Raw genomic sequence first — 22351 nt, forward strand, 5'->3', positions numbered from 1 at the left:
CCTTGCAAAACCTAGTGTTCCAAATTGTTCCCTCCCTTCCCCCACCTCATTCCCTAGATGGCAAGTAATCTGATATATGTTAAAGATGTGCAATTCTCCTATACATACTTCCATAATTACCATGCTGCACAAGAAAAAATCAGATTAAAAAGGAAAAAATGAGAAAGAAAACAGAATCCAAGCAAACAACAAAAAAGTGAAAATATTATGTGTGATCCCCTCAGTTCCCACAGTCCCCTCTTTGGGTGCAGATGGCTCTCTCCGTCACAAGACCATTGGAACTGGCCCCAATCATCTCATTATTGAAAAGAGCCACATCCATCAGAATCGAGATCAGATTTTTAAAAGCTCTTAGCATAGTACCAGGCACAAAGTAGGCTTTCCTCCCTCTCTTCCTTCCTCCCTTTTTTCTTTGCTTTCCTCCTTCCTCTCTTTCTCCCTTTCCACTTTCCTTACCTCCTTTCCTTCCTCCATTTTTCCTTTCCTTCTTTCCTTCCTTCCTTTCTCCCTTTCTTCCTTTCCTCCTTCCTCATTTTTTTCCTTTCCTTTCTTCCCCCTTTCTTCCTTCCTTTCCTCCCTAACATATAGATTTCATCATATCACTCCCTTACTCAATAAGCTGCCAGGGCTCCCTATCACCTCTAGTATCAAATACAAAATCCTGCTTGACCTTGTTCTTCCTCTCCTGGCTCCAGCCCCTGCTGCCTTTTTAACCTCCTGACCCCTTACTCCCTGGTGACACTCCCATTCCCTCTCCCCACTGCTGCATTGTCTCTGGCTGCTGCAGGACACTCTCCTCATCTCTCCCTCTGGGCTTCCTGTCCTAGCCACCAACCGGCCTTCCCCAGGCAGCCTCTCCCTCTGTCCTTTATTTCCTGTTGGGCTGCCATAATTGGCTGGTGCTCTCCCATTAGCCTGGGAGCCTATCTTTGTGGCCCTGGGCTCAGCACATAGTAGGTGCTCCCCGACCAGCATCATTCGTAGCTGCCTGCCAGGTTCTGTGAAGCCGGTACAAGATGCCCCGTCCCCTTTGCCAATGCTGGAGTTCTCCGGACGGGCGAGCTCTTGCTGGTGGGTAGGAAGCTGCTGCCCCTTCCTCTCTCATTGGCAGCAAGTTTTGCTTATCAGTGACCTTAAACTGATGGCTCGGCTCTTTCCAAGATTCCTACCAGCCAAGAGAAAGGCCCCTGAGCCTGGTTCGTCTTCTTGGATGCTGCACCAAGGCTGGAAAGGGCAGTGGTGCCCCCAGTCCAGAAGCCCTGGCTTTGGGGCTCACTCAGCATCCAAGCTCCAAGGGTGGAGGGGTTTTTCCCCAGAATTCACTTTATAGAGTTTGAAGTAAGGAACAAAACCCCAGCCCCACTGGGGAGGTCTCTCTCCTTGGTCTCAACCCACGCGCTGGTCTGCCTCCCAACCACAGGCCTTAATTGCACAGGGAAAGTCCATGTGCTGTCCAGTCTGCCTCCAGCGAGGCTCTTGGGAGGCTGGCAATATTTCTCTCAGGTCCCCATCCTGGAGCCTGGAGCCTCTCGAGGCAAGGTAGCCGGAGCGCCCCCGCTGCCCTGGGACCGCTGGGCAGACACCCGGAGCCTCTCGGGGCAAGCTAGCCGGAGTGCCCCCGCTGCCCGGGGACCGCCGGGCCGACACCCACTTCTGAAGGAGCGCCTTCATGTTGGGCATCTCCAGAACCACTGAGCACAAAGCACAAGAAAGAGAGGAGAGGGTCCCTTTGCTCCAGCTCCCGGGGATGGCAGTATGAGGCTTGTCTCACTGAAAGGTGCCACGCTCTAGGCCTTAGCAGGCCCAAGCCCGCCCTTGGAGCCCCCAGCCCTTGGAGCCCGCCCCTCCGGAGAAATCTGGGACCAGAGAGAAGGGGTGTCTGAGACACGGGACCTTGGAAGCTACCTGACCCAACCCCCCATCTTACAGATGAGGGAGCAAGTGGCAGAGCTGGGGCCCAAGTCCCCAGAATTCGAATCCAGCGCTCCTTTCCCTGCACCCTAGATGGCTCTCGTGTGGTCCTGGCCCCATCACTGAGTGGGTGCACGATTGGGGATGTCCCTTCCATGCTCTGTGCCTCAGTTCCGCCCTCTGCGCCATCACACAATAGCTCTTTACAATCTGTGAAATGCTTCACATGCACTTGGTCCTCACAGCCCAGCCCCCCCTCAGGGAGGGCACAGACTGCCCTCCGCTGAGCCTGGGAGAATGCTCCAGAAGCAGTGACCGAGGCAGGACCTTCTTCCTGGACTCCCTACCCCATGGCGGCCTCCCGGGGTCCCCCCCCTCCCTCTCGGCCCCTGTCCAGTCCTCGGATGGCACCTGTGTGGCTGTCCGTGGGGGAGGGGTGGGAACTCTTTCCGGCCTGTCTGCCACCGCCCACCTGGGCCGCTCTCAGGTTCCATCGGGAGACTGGGAAAAGGCTCACGTGGGAGAGGAATGTCACCCGGCTTACTTTCCCAGCTCGAGCTGAAAACTGAAACCTGGGACTTAGAGGCCAGAGGCCGCCCTCCCGCTGCACCTTCTGGCCCTCAGTCTCGGCCTCCTTGGGCCTCCCCGAGCACCCTGGACACCCCGCCCCCATGGGCTGCCTTTGGCCAGTCCCAAGTCTCACAAAGCCCAAGTGACACCAAACTAAGGGCTCTGTATACAGTAGGTGCTTCATTAATATTAGTTGTGCTGGACAGGGAGGGGGAAGATCTAAGTTAGAAGATCTGACACAAGCTGTGTGACCCTGAGTCTGTCATTGTCCTGGAGAAAGTGGGAAGCCTAAATGAGAGAACTGAAATGAGCCCTTTACAACCGGATCACTCCCTGTAGAGCGGGCTGGGTGAGGGGCTTCTGCTGAGGGAGGGTCAAGGGCGGGATCTATTGGGGATCTGATGATTGAGATCAGGCGATCAATCAACTCAGAGCTTGTTCAATGTCTCTTCAAGTTGCTCACTGGGCTCCAGGCTGAGAGAACCAAAGCAGAAGCGGCTCAGGCTCCTTCCCTGCTCTCCCTAATGAGAGACAATGTGTGAGGGGAGGGGACAGACAGACTGACAGAGACCAGAGAAAGAGACAGAGACAGAGAGACAGACAGAATTAGAGTGAATAATATGCAAAACACCCACAAAGCCCCAAATCCCTTATATCTACTTGTATCTCCTTAGTGCTTTCCCGACAATTTCCCTTCAGCCTTTGCTCTCCCGCTGCCTCCCACAGTCCCCCGGGGCATGGAAGGTGTTTAACAAAAGCTTGTGAAATGAGGGATGGAAAGGACAATGCAGGAAGAAGTGAGGAGGGAACGGGACGGGATCCACTGGGTGAAGCCCTCTGGGAAGGATGTGGCTTCCCCCTACCCCTGATGGGGACTTTGCAGTAACTAATGGAGCTGAAGCTAAAAGCTGCCGCTGTCCGGTGTTCTGGGAGGAATGTCCCCACTTCTTAATTAGCATTTAGGTGCTTAATGGGTAAGGGTTCCTTATTCCCTAGTATTCTGTTGTTTCCCAGACGGATTTCCTGTTTAGGAGGCAAGCTGGGTCTCCCCCAGACAATGGAGAAAAGCTGGGGGAGGGGGGGGCAGCTTCTGCATTTGGGGCTATGTAACCTCGTGTTCTGCAGTCTGTGCCTGACACTCTTCCACTGACCCTTGTCGGCTGGGAGTTGCCCTTTCTCCAGAGATCTTAATATTCTTTTTTCTTTTTTTTTTTAACCTTGAGAGTCTGGCTTTAATTTAATTAAATCCTGCACAAAAGGGGAAAGGAGGGAGAAAAGGAAGAAAGGAAGGAGGAAGGGAAGAAGGGAAGGATGGAAGGGAAGAAGGGAAGGATGGAAGGGAAGAAGAGAAGGATGGAAGGGAAGAAGGGAAGGATGGAAGGGAAGAAGGGAAGGATGGAGGGAAGAAGGGAAGGATGGAAGAGAAGAAGAAAGACAGGGAGGCTGGGAGGCAGAGGTCCCATTAGCTGAGGCTCCATGGCACACAAGGCTGGCAGCTACAAGTCCTTGGCCCCTCAGGCAGCAGTCTCCAATTTCTCAACTCCTTTTACAAAGGCTTCCTCTCCATCCTCTTGCCCTGCACTGGCCAAGGTACCCAGGGCGTCCCTGACCCTGGGCTCTTCTTCAAAATCACTGATTTTCCTTTCTTCTGCTTGCCTCAGATCAGGCCCGGTTGCAGAGGAGGTTAAAGTTAGGATACCATCCTCACAAGCCTTCACAAGTGCAGAAGGCCTGAGCCTGGGAGGGGACAGAGGCTGGGGGGAGGGGGGGAGGAAGGCTCAGAGACAGAGAAAGTGCTCTCATCTCTCGTGGCTCAGACATCCCAGGCCTCCCCTCCTCTGCTCCAGGCTGGAGTGAGGTGGATCTTTTCCCCCCCCAAGGCCGGATCCCGCACACATGGGATCTGGCTGGCAGCGGGGGAAGAGCTGCCACTTTACAGCCACGAATCCGGTTCCCCAACCCCTCCTGCTTGTCCGGACGGGTCCCGCCCCACGTGCTCCCCGTGTGAGCGGCCCCCCTCTCCTGCCACAACGCCTGCGGCCCAGGCTGCTTCGGGACTCGGCATCCGAGGGCCTGGGCACAGGGTGGATGAGAAAGAACGCCCCAAACAGCTCCGTGCCCTCCCCAGCTTTTCTGTCTGGTCTCCCTCCCTCCCTTTGTGGGGCCGCAAACCCCTGCAGACGGTCTAGGGGGGTGGGCCGGGAGGGGCGGGTCTTGCTGAGCCAGCAGGTCTCCGCTCAGCTGCGCCACGTTCCGTCCTGCACAGAGGCAGGGGCGGAGAAGGGGGGCCTCCGGAGAGGGGAGCCGTGCTTGGGTAGACAGTGTCAGCTCCCTAGTGGCCGGTACTTTGGGCAGAGCCCCCCTCTGTCAGACCGTCCCCGTTCCCTGCCCTCCCCGGGGATCTGCCGGACACACAGTCACTCACTCTAGGAAAAACCCGGCTTTGGGAGTCAGGAGACCTAGATTCAAATCTACCTCCGATATCGACTCCAGCTGCGATTTCTTGGGCAAGTCATTTGACCTGGATTGTTCATCTCTAAAATGGGTGGATCGGCCTAGGCGGCCTCCGAGATCTCTCCTGGTTCTGGGATTGGCAAAACATCTCAGCAAACAGACTAATCCCAGGTCACGGTAACTGCGGAGTCTCGGACAAACAACTGGTCGGGGGGGGGCACCCCCAGTGTGCAGAGGAGGGGTGACGAGAACAGTTTGTTCCAGCGGCCACAAAGTGGCCGCTGAACCTTAGCCCGTGACCACCCGGGGAGGACTCCGAGGTCGTCCCCTGCCTCCGGCCGTCGCCGGGCAGCCTGACGCTGGTCCCGCCGCCGGACTTTGTCCCTGGAGGACAGCGTGACGCCCACAACTCAGCCCTGCTCGCTTCAATCCACCGTCGCCCATGATGTCACCGGCCCCAAAACAAAAGGAAAACAACAGGCTCGGGGAGCCCGTGGTTAAATATTTATCCTGAGCAGTCCTCCCTGGAAATCAGCAAATACTGCAGATGATTCAGTTTGGACTCATTGTTTTATTGGCGGCTCAGAAAGAAGAACGTGTTGGAGAAATTAGAAATAATGCAGATTTACTTAAAAGTGAGTGTTAAGGACACAGATTTTCCAAGAGCCGGATGTTAAATAATTACCAGCACCCCGTTGGCTTCCCTAAGACCACTCTCCTGTCTGTAGCTTCTAGGAGACAGTCGATGGCTTGGCAGAGAGCGCTGGGCCCGGAGCCAGAAAAAGCTGAGATCAAATGTGGTCCCAGACACTATCCAGGTGACACCGGGCAAGCGTTTAACCCGTTTGTCTTAATCCTCACCTGGAAAGGGAAATGGCGGCCGGGCCGGGGCCTTCCTCAAACGTAACTTGTTTTTCTGTTGCATTGGAAGTTCTGAGCGCTCTCCCTCTGTCCCTCCCCATCCCACAACTCTACACAGAGAAAAAAGTATCCATGACGTGTGTGTGTGCGTGTGTGTGCGTGTGTGTGCGTGTGTGCATGCGTGTGTGCATGCGTGCGTGTGTGCGCATGTGTGTGCATATGTGTGCATTGTGCATGTATGTGTGTGCACATGTGTGCACATGTGTGCATGTGTGCGTGTGCAGTGTGCGCGCGTGTGTGCGTGTGTGCGTGTGTGCGTGTGTGCGTGTGTGTGTGTGTGTGTGTGTGTGTGTGTGTGTGTACGACCACCCCCAAGTCACCCGCTGGGAGAGACTTGAACGTTTAGAGTGTGGGGCGCGGGGGCTTCTGGTCTATTCCATCTTGTGCCTGTCAGTTGGTGCTCTGCGCTCCTCTGCTGATACCGCGTCTCTCAGGAGTTGCCCTTTTCCCCCAAGACTGATGAGAAATCCCTTTTTGCTTTTTCTTACCTGGAGAGTCTCTGACGGTTTTTGTGGCCGCCGCGGCCCCACAGGCACCACTGCAGCCTGGACCTTTCGGGCCCAGCCTCCCCGTTCCAGTCGGGGAAAGCTGCTATTTCTTCTTCGTTGGCCCCTCGCGTCCCCTCTCTCTACTGGGCCCAGTAGCTTTCCACGTGCGCACGCTGCCCAGAGGAATCAAACTTCCTGCTGCCTATATTTAGGAAGATGTCTTGGGGTCTGGGGGATTATGATGATTTTTTTAATTTTTCTTTTCTTTTTCTGTTTGTTTGTTTTCTACTGTGGCAATTGGGGTCAATTGACTTGTCCAGGGTCCCACAGCTAGGAAGTGTTAAGTGTCTGAGATCGGATCTGAGTTCAGGTCCTTCCGACTTCAGGGCTGGTGCTCTATCCACGGCACCAAGTAGCTGCCCCTACATTTTCTTTTTTTCAAAAAGCTGGGACAACTTACTCTCTGTCCTCTGCTATTCTCCTTTATGATTTCTCCAAACTAAGCTCTGAAAAAAATAGGTTTTTAAAAAGTCCATTGGGATTCAAACAGAGCTTTGCAACTAGCCTTTAAACCCAGATCATTCTGGCTTTCATTGGCCAATAACGGGCCAGGGCTAGCTCAGGGGTCCATAGTAGGGGCCTGAGGCTTAGAGTGAGTGCCAATAGCCACAGTTTTCCCTTTGGGCCAGAAACGCTGAAGTTCTTCCTTTTCCTTGTCTCCCTTCCCACTAAGCCTTTCCAGGCCAAGTCAGGGTTGGGCCCCCTTGGTTCAGAGTGAACGTTCGTAGTCACTGCTTCTGCTTTGGCCTGGAACCCCGAGGGTCTTCCCTTCCCACAAGGATGTTGGGGGCTTTCTTTCTCTGCCAGCCCCCATCACTGAATGGGTCGCCTCGGACAAACTGACACCCGTCAAAGACCTTCTCCCCCTGCAGGAGGGGTTTCCGGGTCTCTCTCTGGCCACTGGACCCAGAGGACTCTGGGGGAAAAGGGAGGCTGGTGACCGCCCAGCCTCCCTCCCTTAAATCCAGTTCCTTCACGTGTCGTGGAACGGCCTCCCTGACGTCCTCTTCCAAGAAAGGGACAAACAACAAGGATCATCTGACTGCGTTTGAGCAGAGATTTCCATCACAGGGAACATACCCTTCAGCTTGCTCAATCAGCAGAAGACAAAGTCCATGTTTGCTCCTTCCGGCTCTTCCACTTCTGAGGTCACGGGCTCACTAGGGCGGGGGTGGGCAGGGACTCCCCCCCCCCCCCCCCGGCCTCATACCCCATTCTCCACGGCGGCCATTTTGAAGCCTACGTGTTGTGCCATGAGCTCCCCACGGCCGCCATCTCTGGGGCTACCCCGGGGTTCCCAGAGGGAGAGACCTTGAAAGGGAACAAGGCAAAGGAAGGATTTATGGCCCCAGTGGACTCAGGACAACCTGCCTTCCCCTTTTGTAGGTCAAGTACCAAGGTTCAGAGTGCGAGGGTGGGGGAAGCCTGAGCCAAATAAGTCACTGGCCTTGCCTCTAAGGAGGGGCTCTGTCCTGAATCACCCGGGTCCGAGGCACCTGGCACTCAGGAGATGCCCTCTCTCACCCCGGGAGGTGTCGAGGGGCTGCTAACGCTCCACAAGGGAAGAGCTCAGGGTAAGGTGCCAAGCAGGGGTAATTTGTTCTTAGTCCAGACTGAGTCAGAGAGGAAAGGGGCAGGATGGGCTTCGAGAATGGAGGGAGGAGCCGTCCGGATGATTTGGGGCCCCGAGATTCTATTTAATTCAATAAGCATTTCTTATGTGCTTGATACACAGTAGGTGCTTAATAAATGCTCCTTCCCTCCCTCTCCTCCCCAGCACTGGGCTAGTGTTGGAGGGACGAATTTCTAAAGTGACATTCTACTTAAAAACAACTGGACTTAGATGTCCTCGGGTCGTGCTTTTGGTGTGACCCCACGTGGGGCCATCTCAGCAGAGATACTGGAGGAGTCGGCCATTTCCTTCTCCAGCTCATTTTACAGATGAGGAAACTGAAGCAACAGGTGAAGTGACTTGCCCAGGGTCACAGCTAATGAGTGTCTGGGGTCACCCTCGAACTCGGGTCCCAGTGATTCCGGGCCCAGCATCTCTACCCACTGCATAGATATAGGGAACACAAAAGCTGCCCCCCCCCCTCTCAGCTGCCGAGCCGTGCCCAGTGGCATGAGGAAGCGGTACCCACCGCTGCCTGGCCAAGAAAGGAGGCTTGTGGTGATGAACAGCCTGGCATCTGTGCCCGTGCTGCCCCTCCCCATGATACCAGCTGGCGCCGAGGACACTGGGCGGGTGTTCCAGCGCGCTTCCCCAGGGAGGGCGGTGCCACGGTCCCCAGCTGCGCCCGCCAAAGCCCCCCGGACAAGGAAGGTTGAGAGAACAGCGGCAGCCGGGGTTATGTCCCAGCTCCTGGGCCGCTCCTCCCCACAACCCTGCGCTCACCCAAGAGGAAGCCGGGGCTCCCAGAGTGCCCAGGCTCCCATGAGGGGAAGGGGCAGGTGGGCTCTGAGTTCAGTTCCGTTCCCTTGAGCCAGCAGTGAAGCTAGTGGCATTCTGAGAGGCACAGAGACCACTGGGCAGGGCTGCCAGCTTTGGGGGAGAGGCCTCTGCCGAACATCCCGAGGAACAGGTCTTGCAGCCAGAGAAAGACCTCTGGACTCACGGTTGGTGTATCAGAAAAACCCCAGTGGGCTCCTCCGGCTTCCGGAGCCCTGCGGTTCTAGATCGCCCAAGACCACAGAGGCAACTGGTGGGATACTAGAACGTCGGGGGGCTGAATCTGGAAGAGCTGAGTTTGAATCCAGCCCCAGACACTTCCGGCTGGGGGTCCCGGGACAATGCACTTCCCCACATGTTGCCTCAGTTTATTGTAAAAGGGGAATAAGAATAGCTCCCGCCTCCCGGGGGGTGAGGATCCAATGAGATCACAAATGGGGACAGGGCTGTGCTGAGCTGCTGAAAATGTCCCCACTGGCGATTCTGTTCAGTGGAAAGGAAGAGGCTCTAGACCTTGAGCCTCTGGAGGGCAGGGACTTTGCTCCTGACCTTGAGCCTTTGTCCCTCTCCTGCTCTATCCCCGGGCACAGCAGAACAACAAATCAGTTTAAATCCTGAACCCCATGACCCTCTTCCCTGGATACTTCTCACAGCCCATCTTCCATTCAGAGTAGTTGGGCTTCTTTCCCCATGGGGGACAGCCAGAGAAAACCCCCAGCAGCAACAGATGGAATAATGCCATTTGCTTTTAACGCAGCAGCGCTTGTTACTAAGTGCCCTGGTGTTTGGTGGGATTCTCCTTGGAGCATTTCACATCGTCGATGCTTTTCCATGAATGTTGGGAGGGGGAAGGGATACGTGGGGGCTGGAGACGGGGAGGAGCAGAGAGGGCTTCAGAAAACCTGCAGAGAAGAGAAGATCCAGGAGTGGGCTTCTTAACGGGTTCAACCACAATAAGGAGTTTTCATTCTTCCTAGCTTTTTTGTCATCTTAATCCTAACAAATGTGCCATCTATGCTTTTTTTTTTTTAAATCAGGAAAGTTTTACTAATGTAAAGACAGACACAATGTTACAGGCCATAGAGGAACTAGAGAAACCAGGAGAAGAGTCACAAGCCTCTGGGATGACGGTGAATGACTGACAAATGCATTACAGAAATTAAATCTGGAAGCCGAGATCCAGCATCTGCACCTGCAACGGCCCTGGAAATAGAACTTCCCTTCTTTCATTCTTTTCCAGCAAATCCCTCGGCTCTTTCAGGAGAACAATGCTCTCAGCCATAATGATTAACTTAATTTCAAGGTCCTGAAGAACACAACAAACATTAACTCAGATTTGGGGAATTTTAGTCAGGAAACATTCATTTCATTTTACCTGAACTAACCGCATCCCAAATAGGAATTCGAGAAAGGTTCACGATTCATACGTTTTTTCGGTGGAAATAGTTTAAAACGAGGACCTGCCGTGAGCCTACAAATGGCTTCCTCCATGAGAGGAATATCTTTAATAGTCACAAGGAAAATGTTCCTCCCCCTTGCTTATGACACATCAAGGGACAGAGCAAGGATGTCTCTGGGTCTCGAGGTTTAGCAGCCACTCTATCGCTTAGGGAGTTTTACTAGAACGAGCAACAGGTGCTACGTCCCCCCAACATTCAGGGAAAAGCAGCCATGATGTGAATGCTCCAAGGAGAATCGACATAGCCGGAAATCCCACCAAGCACCGGGGCACTTAGCAATAAGCGCTGCGTTAAAAGCAAATGGCATCATTCATTCTGCGAGCTCTGAGGTCTGCGAGCTGCGGCAGCTAAGTGTGTCAGGGGGCCACGGGGAGCACTTCCCCCTCATCAAAAAACATGCTCCCAACTCAAGGCGCTCTGAAATTCAGGGGAGACGAAACCAGGCCGGACTCACTTGGCTGAAATTACCCAAAAAATCCCCTCGAAGGGACGGCAGCTTAAATGCTGAGCAGAACCAGCCGTTCCGGAGACAGATAAGAAGTAGCCTTGGGTGGGGCTGATCGACACAGCTCAGCTTAGTAACCTTGAGAATTTAAAAGGGGAAATGCTTTGTTATATTTCCCCAGAAACAGCTACAAAGATGAGAATCCCATGCAGTTAAAAGGCACCAAATGGATGCAGAAGCAGCATTTTAGAGGGTCAGTGCTTGGGGCTCCAGCAGCCAGGACTCTTGGACAGGAGGGAGGGACCCTCCGCGGCCGGCTGGGGACAGAGGAGCATCCCAGCGTGAGGCAGACCCTTTGACTTCCCGGCTTAGCTTCCACTGCTCATGTCCTTGTATTTCTAAATGGAGACTTCAATGATCCTCTCTGGGGTGGGGATGTCAGGGGGGCCCTTCTCATTCTGTTCCTGAATCAGGAGCAGAGGCTCCTGCTGGTGTGTTCATGCCCAGAAAGCTAGCAGATGCTGCAAGCCAGCAGCCTTCAAGCTGAGCTTAGCTCCCAGGCTTTTCTGCTTCTGCATAAAAGTTATTTAAAGTTTAAACTGTTTCTTCAAATGGCCGGGAGTCCATCCAGGCCTCTAATTGGATGGAGAACCTGGCCAGGGACTGGCACCGGGGGCTGCAATCAGGCTGGATGAAGACCTTTGGAAGGCCTGCTGCAGCTTCATGGCGGGTGGGTGCCCGGCTGGGCCCTACCTTGCCACCTCTGCCCCCGCCCTCTCCTGCTGGCAAACTGTGCTGTCACACAAGTCATTGACACAAAAAACCAGCTCTGAACCGAGCACAAGTCCCCGGGACCCTCCCCTGGAGACTTACCGAGCTAACCTCCAACATGAGCCTTCTCTTGGAACAGGCTCCTTCCTGACCCTGTTAATTGTCTTCTTGCCTAGCCCAAATCCTTCCATCTCATCCACAAGGTGAACACAAGAGACTTTAGATGGAGGACTCAGTCCCATATTGGCCCTCTTTGCTTCTCTCTCTGTCTCTGTTTCTCTCTCTCTCTCTCTCTCTCTCTCTCTCTCTCTCTCTCTCTCTCTCTCTCTTTCTCTCTGTCTCTCTCTGTCTCTCTGTCTCTCTCTCTCTGTCTCTCTCTCTCTATCTATCTATCTCTCTGTCTTTATCTGTCTGTCTGTCTCTGTCTCTCTGTCTCTCCCTCCTCCCCCCCTTTCTTTCTCTCTCTGTCTCTGGTTCTCTCTCCTCTCTCCTCTCCCTCTCTCTCTCTGTCTCCCTCTCTGTCTCTGTCTCTCTGTCTGTCTCAGTCTCTGTCTGTCTATCTCTCCCTCCTCCCCCCCTTTCTTTCTCTCTCTGTCTCTCCTCCCAGGATTTATCCAACGTAGGAACTGTCCACTGTGCAAAGTCACACCTTTGGGCTCCAGTGCCAGAGAGGCTCCTGGGAGAAGAAGCTGGAGGCTGGGATCTTGGCAGCCCCTCTCTGCTGGCCCCCTGCTTTTGCAGCCATGAGGCTAGAAATCCCTCATACGAAACGTGGAAGCCCCGGGTCCCCCTCGGGCCACAGCATGAGGGCCAGAGAACTCTCCACTGTCAAATGAGGATGAGAAGTGTCCTTTGCTCTGGGGCCTTAGGCCCACAGCCAGGGTCCGAGGGAGGGAGGCAGAGCAGGGCAGTAAGGAAAGACAATGGTCCCGGGCTGGTTGGGGAGCCCAGGGCTCAAGCCGGAGTGCAGGGGCAGATGGGGACTGCTCCAGGGGCAGCTCCTGGCCCTCCCGCCCCCCAGTCAGGGTCCTGGCGGTTCAGCCTTTGGACAAGGCTTTCTTAGGGCTTCCAGAGCTTTCTAAAGTAAAGCTCCTGAACTGCACTCCTGAGCCTCCTAGGGGGCACACCTGGAGCTCCCCCACCTGGCTGGTGCTGATGGGGGGAGGGGGCCTGAGATGGTCTCCAAAGCAGAGATGGCCACCCAGGGCCTGGGGGGAGGGGGAGAAGTGACAAATGGCCGGCAGGGAGCCGCCTCTGGCTGAGCGCCCCGAGAGTACCAGCCGCTTGCCATATTTGGCCATAACCGGAGAGTGGGCATTTCCTGTGAGCGCTCCGGTCTTCTGACGGTCCCGCTGCGGGCCTTTCCATACAAACTGCTACAGGCCTTCCCAGGCCCCCCTCGGGACACAGGGGAACGTGAGCAAATGAGAGGGGAGGCCGGCAAAGCCCGCGGAGGCTGGGGAGGCCCAAGGGAGCCCTTCCCGGGGCCAGGTTTCTCCTGGCCGAGGGGTGAAGGAGAGTGTTCCCGGCCACAGCCCCAGGCAGACCCCGTGGCCAAGCGGGCCTTTACTCTCCAAGCTGTTCAGAGCTCAAGCAGAGCCCGGCCTTGTGGGAGCCCAGGAAACCTCCGGGCCTCTCCCGGACTGCAGCCCTCCTTCCCTGTGTTTGAGTCAGGAATCCTCTGCCAAAACAGGAGTCCCAGGAGGCCAAGAGCTGTTGGTCTCTCCCCCTGCTTCCATCGTACATTAGGTGCTACAGAATTGTTCATTTTATGGGGTGCTGTTTCCCAAAACACCGAGGACTGTCAGCTTGAGGATCCTGCCAGGTACCCCACGTCCCCAAAAGCAGATCATTTTGGGCAGGTTAGTGTGTGACTCAGTTTCCTCCTCATTATCAGCAGCCAAATTAGACTGGGGGAAAGAATAGAGCAGGCCCCAGGCCAGGCGCCCTGGAGCAGGGGTGAGGGTAGGGGTTCAGGCAGACTCTGTTCAACGACTGGGCTTGAATCTAATAATCCAGGGGCTGTTCTGGAGCCCACAGAAGTAATTATGGCCAGGATGGGAAGGTTAATAGCTGACATTTAAAGAGTCATCAATGATCTCTGCCTCGTTTTTAAATCTCTTCTCCATCTTCGCAATAATCCGTTAAGAAGGCGGGGGCAAGATGCTCCCAAACATCTCTCGGTTCACTGCAGAAGGACCAAGTGCCCACGGACTGTCCATTGTGCCCTTGAGTGTTTCCCATGCCCCTGGGGTGCTCACTGTGCCCCTGGAGTGCCCACGACACCCATGGAAGGACCCTGGGCCCCTGAGACTCAGCCTCCAATTGGGCCTTTCCTTTTGAGGAGGGGGCTCGGCATTTTCACCTCTTCCGTCCCCCATCCCCGATTTTCTGGGGTTCCCTCCCCCGCCAGAATGCACCATTACCCCTGCCAGAGCCAGACTCCCATGGAGGCCTTGCTATATCACAGTCAGATAAGAAATTAAATGGGAATTCGGGGGAGTTTTGTGCCACAGACACGACATGAAGGTCAGCAAATGAGCCCGAAAAAGTCGAGGGACTCGAAGATGCAGAAAATCCGTGGAAATTGTATTGTAGCAACAGCTTTTCTCTCAATGCCAGGAGAATTCAGAGGTCTCCTCGGCACAGAGTAAGGGCCAGAACATGGCATGCGCACTTCCTCCATGAGGAAGGGGAACTGTCTCCTCCGAGGGGAGATGCTTGCTTTATTTTTCCCTCCACAGCATTTTTTTTTCCCCAAATACAGGTCAAAGTGTTCAGCATTCATTTCTGGAAGGCTTGGTGTTCCAAACTCTCCTCCCCCTCCCCCAGGCAGCAAGCAGCCAGAGCGAGGAGAAACATGTGCCTCCTTTGGACATTTCCCTATTTGTCATGTGGGGCAAGAAAAATCAGGCCAAAGGGGGGAAAAACATAACAAAACAAACAAACAAACAAACAAATCCACACTCAGTCCGACGTTCTCTCTCTGTTTGCAGCTGGGTCTTTTAGACTATTAGAATCGCTTTGAGTCATGGTTGAAAAGAGCCAAGTCCAGCCTCTCTTCCAGCCCCATGGAAGTCCATCCCATTCGTCCATCACGGCTTGCTTGGCCATTGGTCAGTTGTCCTGGTTCTTCTGAACAGGTGGGAGGGGCTGGGGGAGGGGCTTGCCCTTCCAGAGCTCTGAGAGTCAGTCTTCCTTGTTGATTTGGGTTTGACTCATCCCAGCTCTGGGAAGTCAGGTATGAACCGAGGCAGAGGGAAGGGAGCTGGCCCAGGAGAATGATGTGCACAGCAGCAATAGGGAGAACAATGACTCTGAAAGACGGGAACTCTTGGTTGCAACCATGATTCCATGCATCAAGATAAAACATGCTTCCAGATGGAGAGCCAGTAGACTTAGGGTGCTGATCAAAGCACACTTTCTTGCTCTCTCTCCCTCTCCTTTTTTCTCTCTATTTCTGTCTGTCTGCCTCTGTTTCTCCTCTCTGTCTTTGTCTCTCTATCTCTGTTTCTCTCGGTGTCTCTGTCTCTGTCTCTCTCTCTCCGCCGTCTCTGTTTCTCTCTGTCTGACTTGCTTGACTTCACAATGTGAAAGGTCACTTAATTATAGTCTTCACAACTCAGAGGAACCCACCAAGGGGCACTCTCCTCTGGATTAGAATCTGCCCAACTGGAAATGACTGGCACCTTAGCAAAGAGGGGTCACTTTATTGGAGAACTCGTGACTGAGGAGCAGACACCTAGCTCTTCTGGCACAGACCCTTAGAAGGTCCTTCAGGAACAGCAGATTTCACATGGTTCCAAGAAAAGAGGGGCTTGGTCCCACAGAGCAAAGATCAAAAGGGAGGGAGGTCAGTCCAACCTAGGGAGAGAGGCTCAAGATTAAATTCAAAGATACGGGAGGAATCCAATTTCTTTTTTTTAACTTTTTATTTTTAAAAATACATGTAGTTGGGGCAGCTAGGTGGTCCAATGGATAGAGTACCAGCCCTGAAGTCAGGAGGACCTGAGTTCAAATCTGGTCTCAGACACTTAACACTTCCTAGCTGCGTGATGCTGGGCAAGTCACTTAACCCCCATTGCCTTAGCAAAAAAATAAAATAAAAAAAATAAAATATATCCCATTTTCAACATTCACCCTTGTAAAAACCTATGTTCCAAATTTTTCTCCCTCCCTTCCCCCTTAGATAGCAAGTAAGCTAATACAGGTTAAACATGTGCAATTCTTCTCAATGTATTTCCACAATTATTGTGTTGCTCAAGAAAAATCAGATCAAAAAGGAAGAAAAATGGGAAAGAAAAAACAACACGAGCAAACAACAAAAAGTGAAAAAACTATATTGTGGTCCCCACTCAGTTCCCACTGTTTCTCTGGGCGTAGATGGCTCTTTTTATCACAAGACCATTAAAACTGGTCTGAATCACCTCATTGTTGAGAAGAGCCGCGGCCATCAGAATGTGCGTCACCGCATAGTCTTGTTGTTGCCTGTACGACCCCCCCTGGCTCTGCTCCCTTCCCTCAGCAGCAGTTCCTGTAAGTCCCTCCAGGCCTCTCTGGAACGCTCCTGCTGGTCATTGCTTACGGAACAATAATATTGCACCACATTCCTATTCCTTGGCTTACTCAGCCATTCCCCAGCGGATGGCGTCCCCTCGGTTTCCAGGGGAACCCGATGCCAGTGAGGAGACATTGAGGCTGGGCAGGCCTGGCTACTCCAGGCCTTCCTTCACCAGCCGCCTTCCCAAGCGGCTGCGGAGTGAGGGAGGTGACGGAAGGAGGCCCGGTCAGGGCGCTGTCCAGGCCCCGGGTCCCGGGGGAGAGGGGGGCGCCTCCTGCGGGACACAAGGTGCTCCCGGGCTCCCGTGCCAGCTCTGCTGCTGCTTTCTGTGCTTTCTTAATCTCCCGGGCCTCCTTTCCCTTGTCTGTAAAATTAAGAGCTTGAACTACATGATCCCAAGGTCCCTTCGAGCTCTACGACCCGACAGACTAAGGGAGTCCCCCCCAGTTTGCTCCCCTTCTCCCCTCCGCCCCTGCCCCACCCTAGTACAGAGCTCACCCCTCATGGCTCTGGGCTATTCTGGGGGGGGGGGAGGAGGGAAAGGCCTGCCTCGAGCCTCCCAGCCCCATTCAGTCACCAAAGACTTTCCTAAAGCTCCAGGGGCTCCCCTCGCGCCCCTCATCTGCCCCCTAAATGGTGTGAGCAGCCTAGAGAAAAGTCGGGAAGGAGCTGGAACAAGGGGGAGGGGCAGGGAGGCCCCAGCCCGGCAGCTGCCGCGGCAACTGGGAGCCCCCGGGGAGGAAGGCCCGGCCCACCCCTCCCCCATCCCAAAGCGGCAGCTGAGAAGGGAAAGGGAGAAGGGAGGGCACACTTACACACAGACCTCCACACACAGACCCCCCCCCACACACACACCCTGACACTCGGCCGACATACCCAGGGGTGGGGATGGGGGGCGTTCCCGAAGTAGGTGAAAGGTCACCAGCGGCCGGGCCGGCCGCTGCTCCAGACATGGAAGCCCCTGTCCGATGGGGGTCCTGGGGTCCTGGGGCTGCCGGGAGAACCTGCCCACATGATTTAACATTCCTTTCTAGTTTGGAAAAAAAAAGGGGGGGGGAGACCCTTGTGGCCCAGCTCGGCATAATGGGGAAAATCAGGGGGCCTGCTTGGAGCCCTGCCTCTTCCACTGACCGCCTTGGGGCGCCTTTTCCTGGTCTGTGACAGGCCAGTGACAGGGTGGGCCTGCGTGCCCTCCAAGGTCCCAGAGTTGTGCCCTCCCCCCCAGGGTCGCTCCTGTCTCTGTGCTCTGGCTGCCAAATGGCCCGGTCCAGATCTGAACCCGATCTCTCTTTGGGGACTCGGGGGGCTCCCCCTCGGCAGCTGGCTGAGGAAGTAGGGGGTTCGGGAGCCCCACGAAGAGAGCAGGAGGAAGCAGAGGGAAGCTGGGGCGGCTCGGTTTCCTCCTTTAGAACCAGAGCCATTTAGGCTCCGGAACCCCTTTCAGCTCTAAACCTGTGACCTGCGGGCCAGCGCGCCCCACTTTTAAGCAGCCTGAGTCTGTAATTCAGGCCCCCTCTGGGCCCTGGAGCCGCACCAAGACTTGGATAAACTTGGAAAAACTAAAACCCTGAGGATGAGCCTGGCCCAGGAAAGCTTTTCCTTTCTCTTTCCCAGCCCCGAGGGCCATCTGCAGGGATTCCGGGGGCCATCTGCAGGGTCTCCGGCTGCCCCAGCTCCGAGGGGTCCCTCAATTCATCGGTTGTGCCCAGGCTTTCATGAGGAGTCCCCTGGAGCCTGTTTTTCATCCTGTGGATCAGGTCCTGGACCCAAGTAATGAAAAGGTGTTTGTTTTAAGTGTTTTCCTGGTACAAGTTGTTCTGAGCCACACTCGGCTCGCAGCCCAGCGCTTCGTACCAGTCTCCCCAGCTTTGGGGAGGGTCCCCGTTATTTGAAGCATCCCCCCTTCATGGCCCCTGTCTTCCTGCCATCCCCATCTGGACTCCTTGAAGAACCCATCCGGCCCCAGCCTCTCCTCTCTGCAGTTCCTTGACCCCTGATCCCAGCTGAGGTTTGTCCGGCCTCCCCACTCCTCAGCCTCTCAGCTCAGAACCTGGTCTTGCATTTCATCGGGGGAGCACTTCCTCTTGCCCTTCCTCCTTCCTCTCCCATCACCGAGTCCTTCGACCAGCTCTCTCAACGCTAGCATCTCACAGGAAGAGGGGGCCCTTCTCCCTGGCCCGGCTGAGCCCCCTCCCCCATGCCGCCCTCCCCACTGGTCACCCAGGCTCCAATCTCTGTCTCCCTGTGGCTCCCCCTGCCTAACCACGGGCCCGTCTCCTGGACCCTCAGAAACCTCTCCCCGATTCCTGCATCCCAGGGCATTTCTGCCCCCTTTAGTGGCCGCACTTGTTGGGAGATGCCTCCAGCCTCTCCTGGCTCCCTCTTTTTAGCCCCCCCCATCTGGCCTGCACCCCTCCATTCCTCCCAACGACATGGCTCCGGCCAGTTGTCCGCCATCTTTTATTCGTTATTCTTGGCTCTCCCCAGCCACTGACAACCATGGAGAGCTGGGGTTTCATGACACCTCCCTGAGGCTTCTCCTACCTGTCTCCCAGACTGTCTCCCAGACCTCCTCCCGCCCTCTCCCACCCCAATGGCTTTCCTCTGAGATCACCTCCCAGGTACAGTCCCCACCTCTTGTCTGGACATTGTTTGCATGTCGTCCCTATTAGAAGAGCTCCTGGAAGTTAGGAATGGGGGGGGAGGAAATTGGGGTGCGGTCTTTCTTTGCTTCCTTATTAGTTAGCACAGCAGTACCTGGTACACAGCAGATGCTTAATAAAAGCACATGACTTAAGGTAACACAAGACTGTATAATTCTCATCCAAACTAGGAGCAGCTGTTGGAGAGCTGGGCTCCTCCTGGGCGGTCAGGGCCACAGCTTTGGGAGTAAAATCCCTGCAGCCTGGAGAGATCCAGGGCCCTCCAGCCTCCTAGAAACTGCTTGGGTATCCCTAACAAGCTACTCCCCTCCCCCATTCTCTGCTGGAATGATGGCTTTTCCTTGGTCCTCATGGGCCTTCCCTTCTAATACCTGCCAGGGGTTCCCCACTCCCACCCCCAGGCCACCTTCTCTGGTGGGAACCCCCCCTTCCATCCTAGCATGATGGGCTCCAGCTTGTCAGGCTCAGGACTGACCAGGGCAGAGGTCTCCCAAGGACCCGCATCACCTTTGTGTTCTTCCCCCCTGGACTTCAGCAATGTTCTCAGCAGGACCCCCACCTCCTTCCCCTCCCCCAGTGTGTGAGAGCACAGATGTGGAAATGAGCCCCCTCCCCCAGTGTGTGGCAGAGCAGAGCACAGATGTGGAAGTGAGAGCCCCCCCCCCAAATCCCAGTGGCCCCTCTTACCCAATCCTCTGTACAATACTCAGGCTGCTGCTGGACAGGGATACCCCCCCAATCATTCCCCCAGGCCTCCGAGGCTCCCCCTCAAGGCCCAGCAAAAAGGGACACCTTCCCCAGAAGGCCTTTCCTGCCTCCCCGGGGTTCTAGGAGCAAGGATGTCCCCTTTACCTCCTTTGTACACAGTTGCTGGCAAGAGCATCAGCCCAGAGCTCCGGGGGCGAGGGACCGCCTTTCCCTTCCCTTGAATTTGGGGACAATGCAGAGTGACCCCTAATGGCGGTGTGACTGAGCCCCTCGACGCCCGAGGCCCCTCCCAGCGGAGAAAGTGAGGCTCCCCGGGACCCCTGCCCCCAGCAGGCATCTCCAGGGGCCAGTAAACCAGCGGACAACTTGTGAAATCGCTGAAATCTTTTAATGTTTGACAAAAAACCTTTGTGCACAAGCTTTAGAGCATATCATGTAAACACCTTTATGGAAGTGATGATCACTTTATCAACGGTCAGTTTATTTAAAAAATAAAAATAAAAATAAAAACCCAGACTCTGGTCAAAGTACCGCTGGGGGGAGGGGCGGAGGGGATGCGACAACGACAAAGGGGGGCAGGCCGCCTCCCCAGAGACGCCTGCGCGGTCCCGAAGGCCGGGCCGCCTGGCGAGATTGTTTCAATAGACCCCACGCCGTCCACAGCCCTTTACCAAAGGTGCCCGCTGGGCACAAAGGCGACCCCTCCCCCTCCCCTCAGCGGCGCCTGGCATTTGGAGGAAAAACAATCTTACAGCGGTTTCTTCTCCTCCAGGGTTTTTAAAAAACCCAGACCGGGTGACAACACCGGGGGGCGGCAGGCGGAGGTGGCCCGGGCCCGGTGGGGAGGAAGAAGGCCTTTGTGCAATGGTGGCTCGGCTGAATGGGGGGAGGGGGGAATAAAGCCCCGACTTCCCTCTCCGCTTTAGGCGAAGCCCACGGAGAAAACGAGGGGGCGGGCAGGAAACAGGCACCGAGTTCACTTGGGCGAGATTCCTCCCCCCACCCCCAGAAGGGCCGAGCTCAGCCCAGGGGCCTGCTTAAGCTGTGCTCCCGGCCCCCGGCCCCCGGCAGTCTCACAATCTTCCAGGGGTGCAAATCCGTTCAATCCCTGCGCCGGGCACGGGCGGCAGGGGGAGAGGAGGTCCCCAAATGCTCGGCTGCTCTCCCCTCCCCCCTCCTTAAATAAGAGCAGGCCTTTCACAGATCCTACTGCCAAAAAATAAAATTATATTTATCACTATGTAACAGTGCCCACCCCCGCCCCATCCCCCCACCCGCATTGGAGACACACCCCCCAAGGAACAGCCAGGCCCAACATCGAGGGGGGCGGGCGGAGAGCTTGGGAAGAAAGGAGGCAGGAATGCCGAGCTCAGCAGCAGGGCGGGGGCGGTGCCCACTCACTCCCGCGCCGAGCTCCGGGCGGGGAGCGCGGCCGCCATCGGGAGGCTTTCTTCCCATTATCGGGGCTCGGGCGGCCGTGCGCGCACACGCGCGCACTCCCGCACATACACAAACGCACCGCACCCAGCCTCCCGCCCGCGCCCAGGCTCTCCGGGGCGGCGCTAGGTCCCCAAAAGCCGCACGGGCTCCGGCGGCTGCGGAGCCGGGTGGCGGATAGCGAGCCCGTCGGCGGGGCCCCGGCCTTTGTCCGTGCGCGGCCTCCCGGGCCGGGCGGCCGCGGCGTCGGCGTCGGGGCTCAGAGCACCTTGCAGCAATTGACGCAGCCCGTCTGCGAGCCGTAGCGCTTCTGGAGCGCGGCGCGGGTGGCCGTCTCGAAGACCTCGCGCACGCCCTCCTTGGTCTTGGCCGAGCACTCGAGGTAGTCGTAGGCCTGGATGCGCACGGCCATGGCGCGGCCGTCCTCGGTGCGCACCGGCTCCTGCTTCATGCGCGCCAGCTCGTTGCGCACGTGCTCGTCGTTGCGGAGGTCCTTCTTGTTGGCCACCAGGATGATGGGCACGTTGGGGCAGAAGTGCTTCACCTCGGGCACCCACTTCTCGGGGATGTTCTCCAGCGAGTCCGGGCTGTCCACCGAGAAGCACATGAGGATCACGTCCGTGTCCGGGTAGGAGAGCGGCCGCAGGCGGTCGTAGTCCTCTTGGCCGGCCGTGTCCCAGAGCGCCAGCTCCACCTGCTTGCTGTCCACCTCGATGTCGGCCACGTAGTTCTCGAACACGGTGGGCACGTACACCTCGGGGAACTCGTCCTTGCTGAACACGATCAGCAGGCACGTCTTGCCGCACGCGCCGTCGCCCACCACCACCAGCTTCTTGCGGATGGCCGCCATGGCCAGGCCGGCCGGGGGCGGGGGCGGCGGCCGCGGGGACGCCCGGGGGGACGGGGGCAGGCCCGGGCCGGCGGCCGAGTTCGCGGAGCCCCCGGGCCCCGACGGCGCAGACGCCGCCGCCGCTGCCGCCGCCGCCGCCTGCGCGGAGCCGGGCGCGGCTGCTGGGCCGGCCTTCAGGGAGCGCACCGTGGCCGCCGGAGGCCGGGGCCGGGCGGGCGCCGCCGCTGCCGCTGCCGCTGCAGGTGTAGGTGCTGACTCTGTCCTACTGCTCCGCCTCCGCGCTTTGGGGGCTCTTCCGGGCCGGCTCCCGGGCTGTGGGTGCTCTGGGGGGAGGGGGCCAAGGGGGTCCCTGCCTCCTGCTTTATCTCTCCTCCCGACCAGCCGGCAACACGCAGGCCCACTTCCGTCTCTATCCAAGCTGCTACTGCAGCCTGAGCCCCGGCACCCGCTATTTAAAGGACTCGGCCACTTTCTTAATATAGCCAACCAATGGAAAACTAGAGGGCTGAGCTCATCGCTGGGCGGGCGCACTCTGATTGGCCGGCGGCGACGGCAGGCCGGCGGGCGGGGCCCGGGGGCTGCCGGAGGGAGGAGGGAAGGAAG

General features: G+C 56.4%; 1 protein-coding gene across 1 annotated transcript; it reads right to left on the minus strand.

Annotated features, from left to right (window-relative positions):
- Positions 1 to 19827: 19827 nt before the first annotated feature.
- On the minus strand, positions 19828 to 21814 carry RHOB (ras homolog family member B). The gene has a single exon (XM_051974085.1). The coding sequence runs from the start codon at positions 21746 to 21748 to the stop codon at positions 21158 to 21160; it is 591 nt and encodes a 196-aa protein (XP_051830045.1). The 5' UTR covers positions 21749 to 21814; the 3' UTR covers positions 19828 to 21157.
- Between the last annotated feature and the right edge of the window lie 537 nt (positions 21815 to 22351).

This window comes from Antechinus flavipes, chromosome 2, assembly GCF_016432865.1.
Source record: "Antechinus flavipes isolate AdamAnt ecotype Samford, QLD, Australia chromosome 2, AdamAnt_v2, whole genome shotgun sequence".
NCBI lineage: Eukaryota > Metazoa > Chordata > Mammalia > Dasyuromorphia > Dasyuridae > Antechinus > Antechinus flavipes.

What these genes read in the sequence shown, in the direction of transcription:
- RHOB (XM_051974085.1), bottom strand. Translation starts at nt 21,748, where the DNA reads ATGGCGGCCATCCGCAAGAAGCTGGTGGTGGTGGGCGACGGCGCGTGC.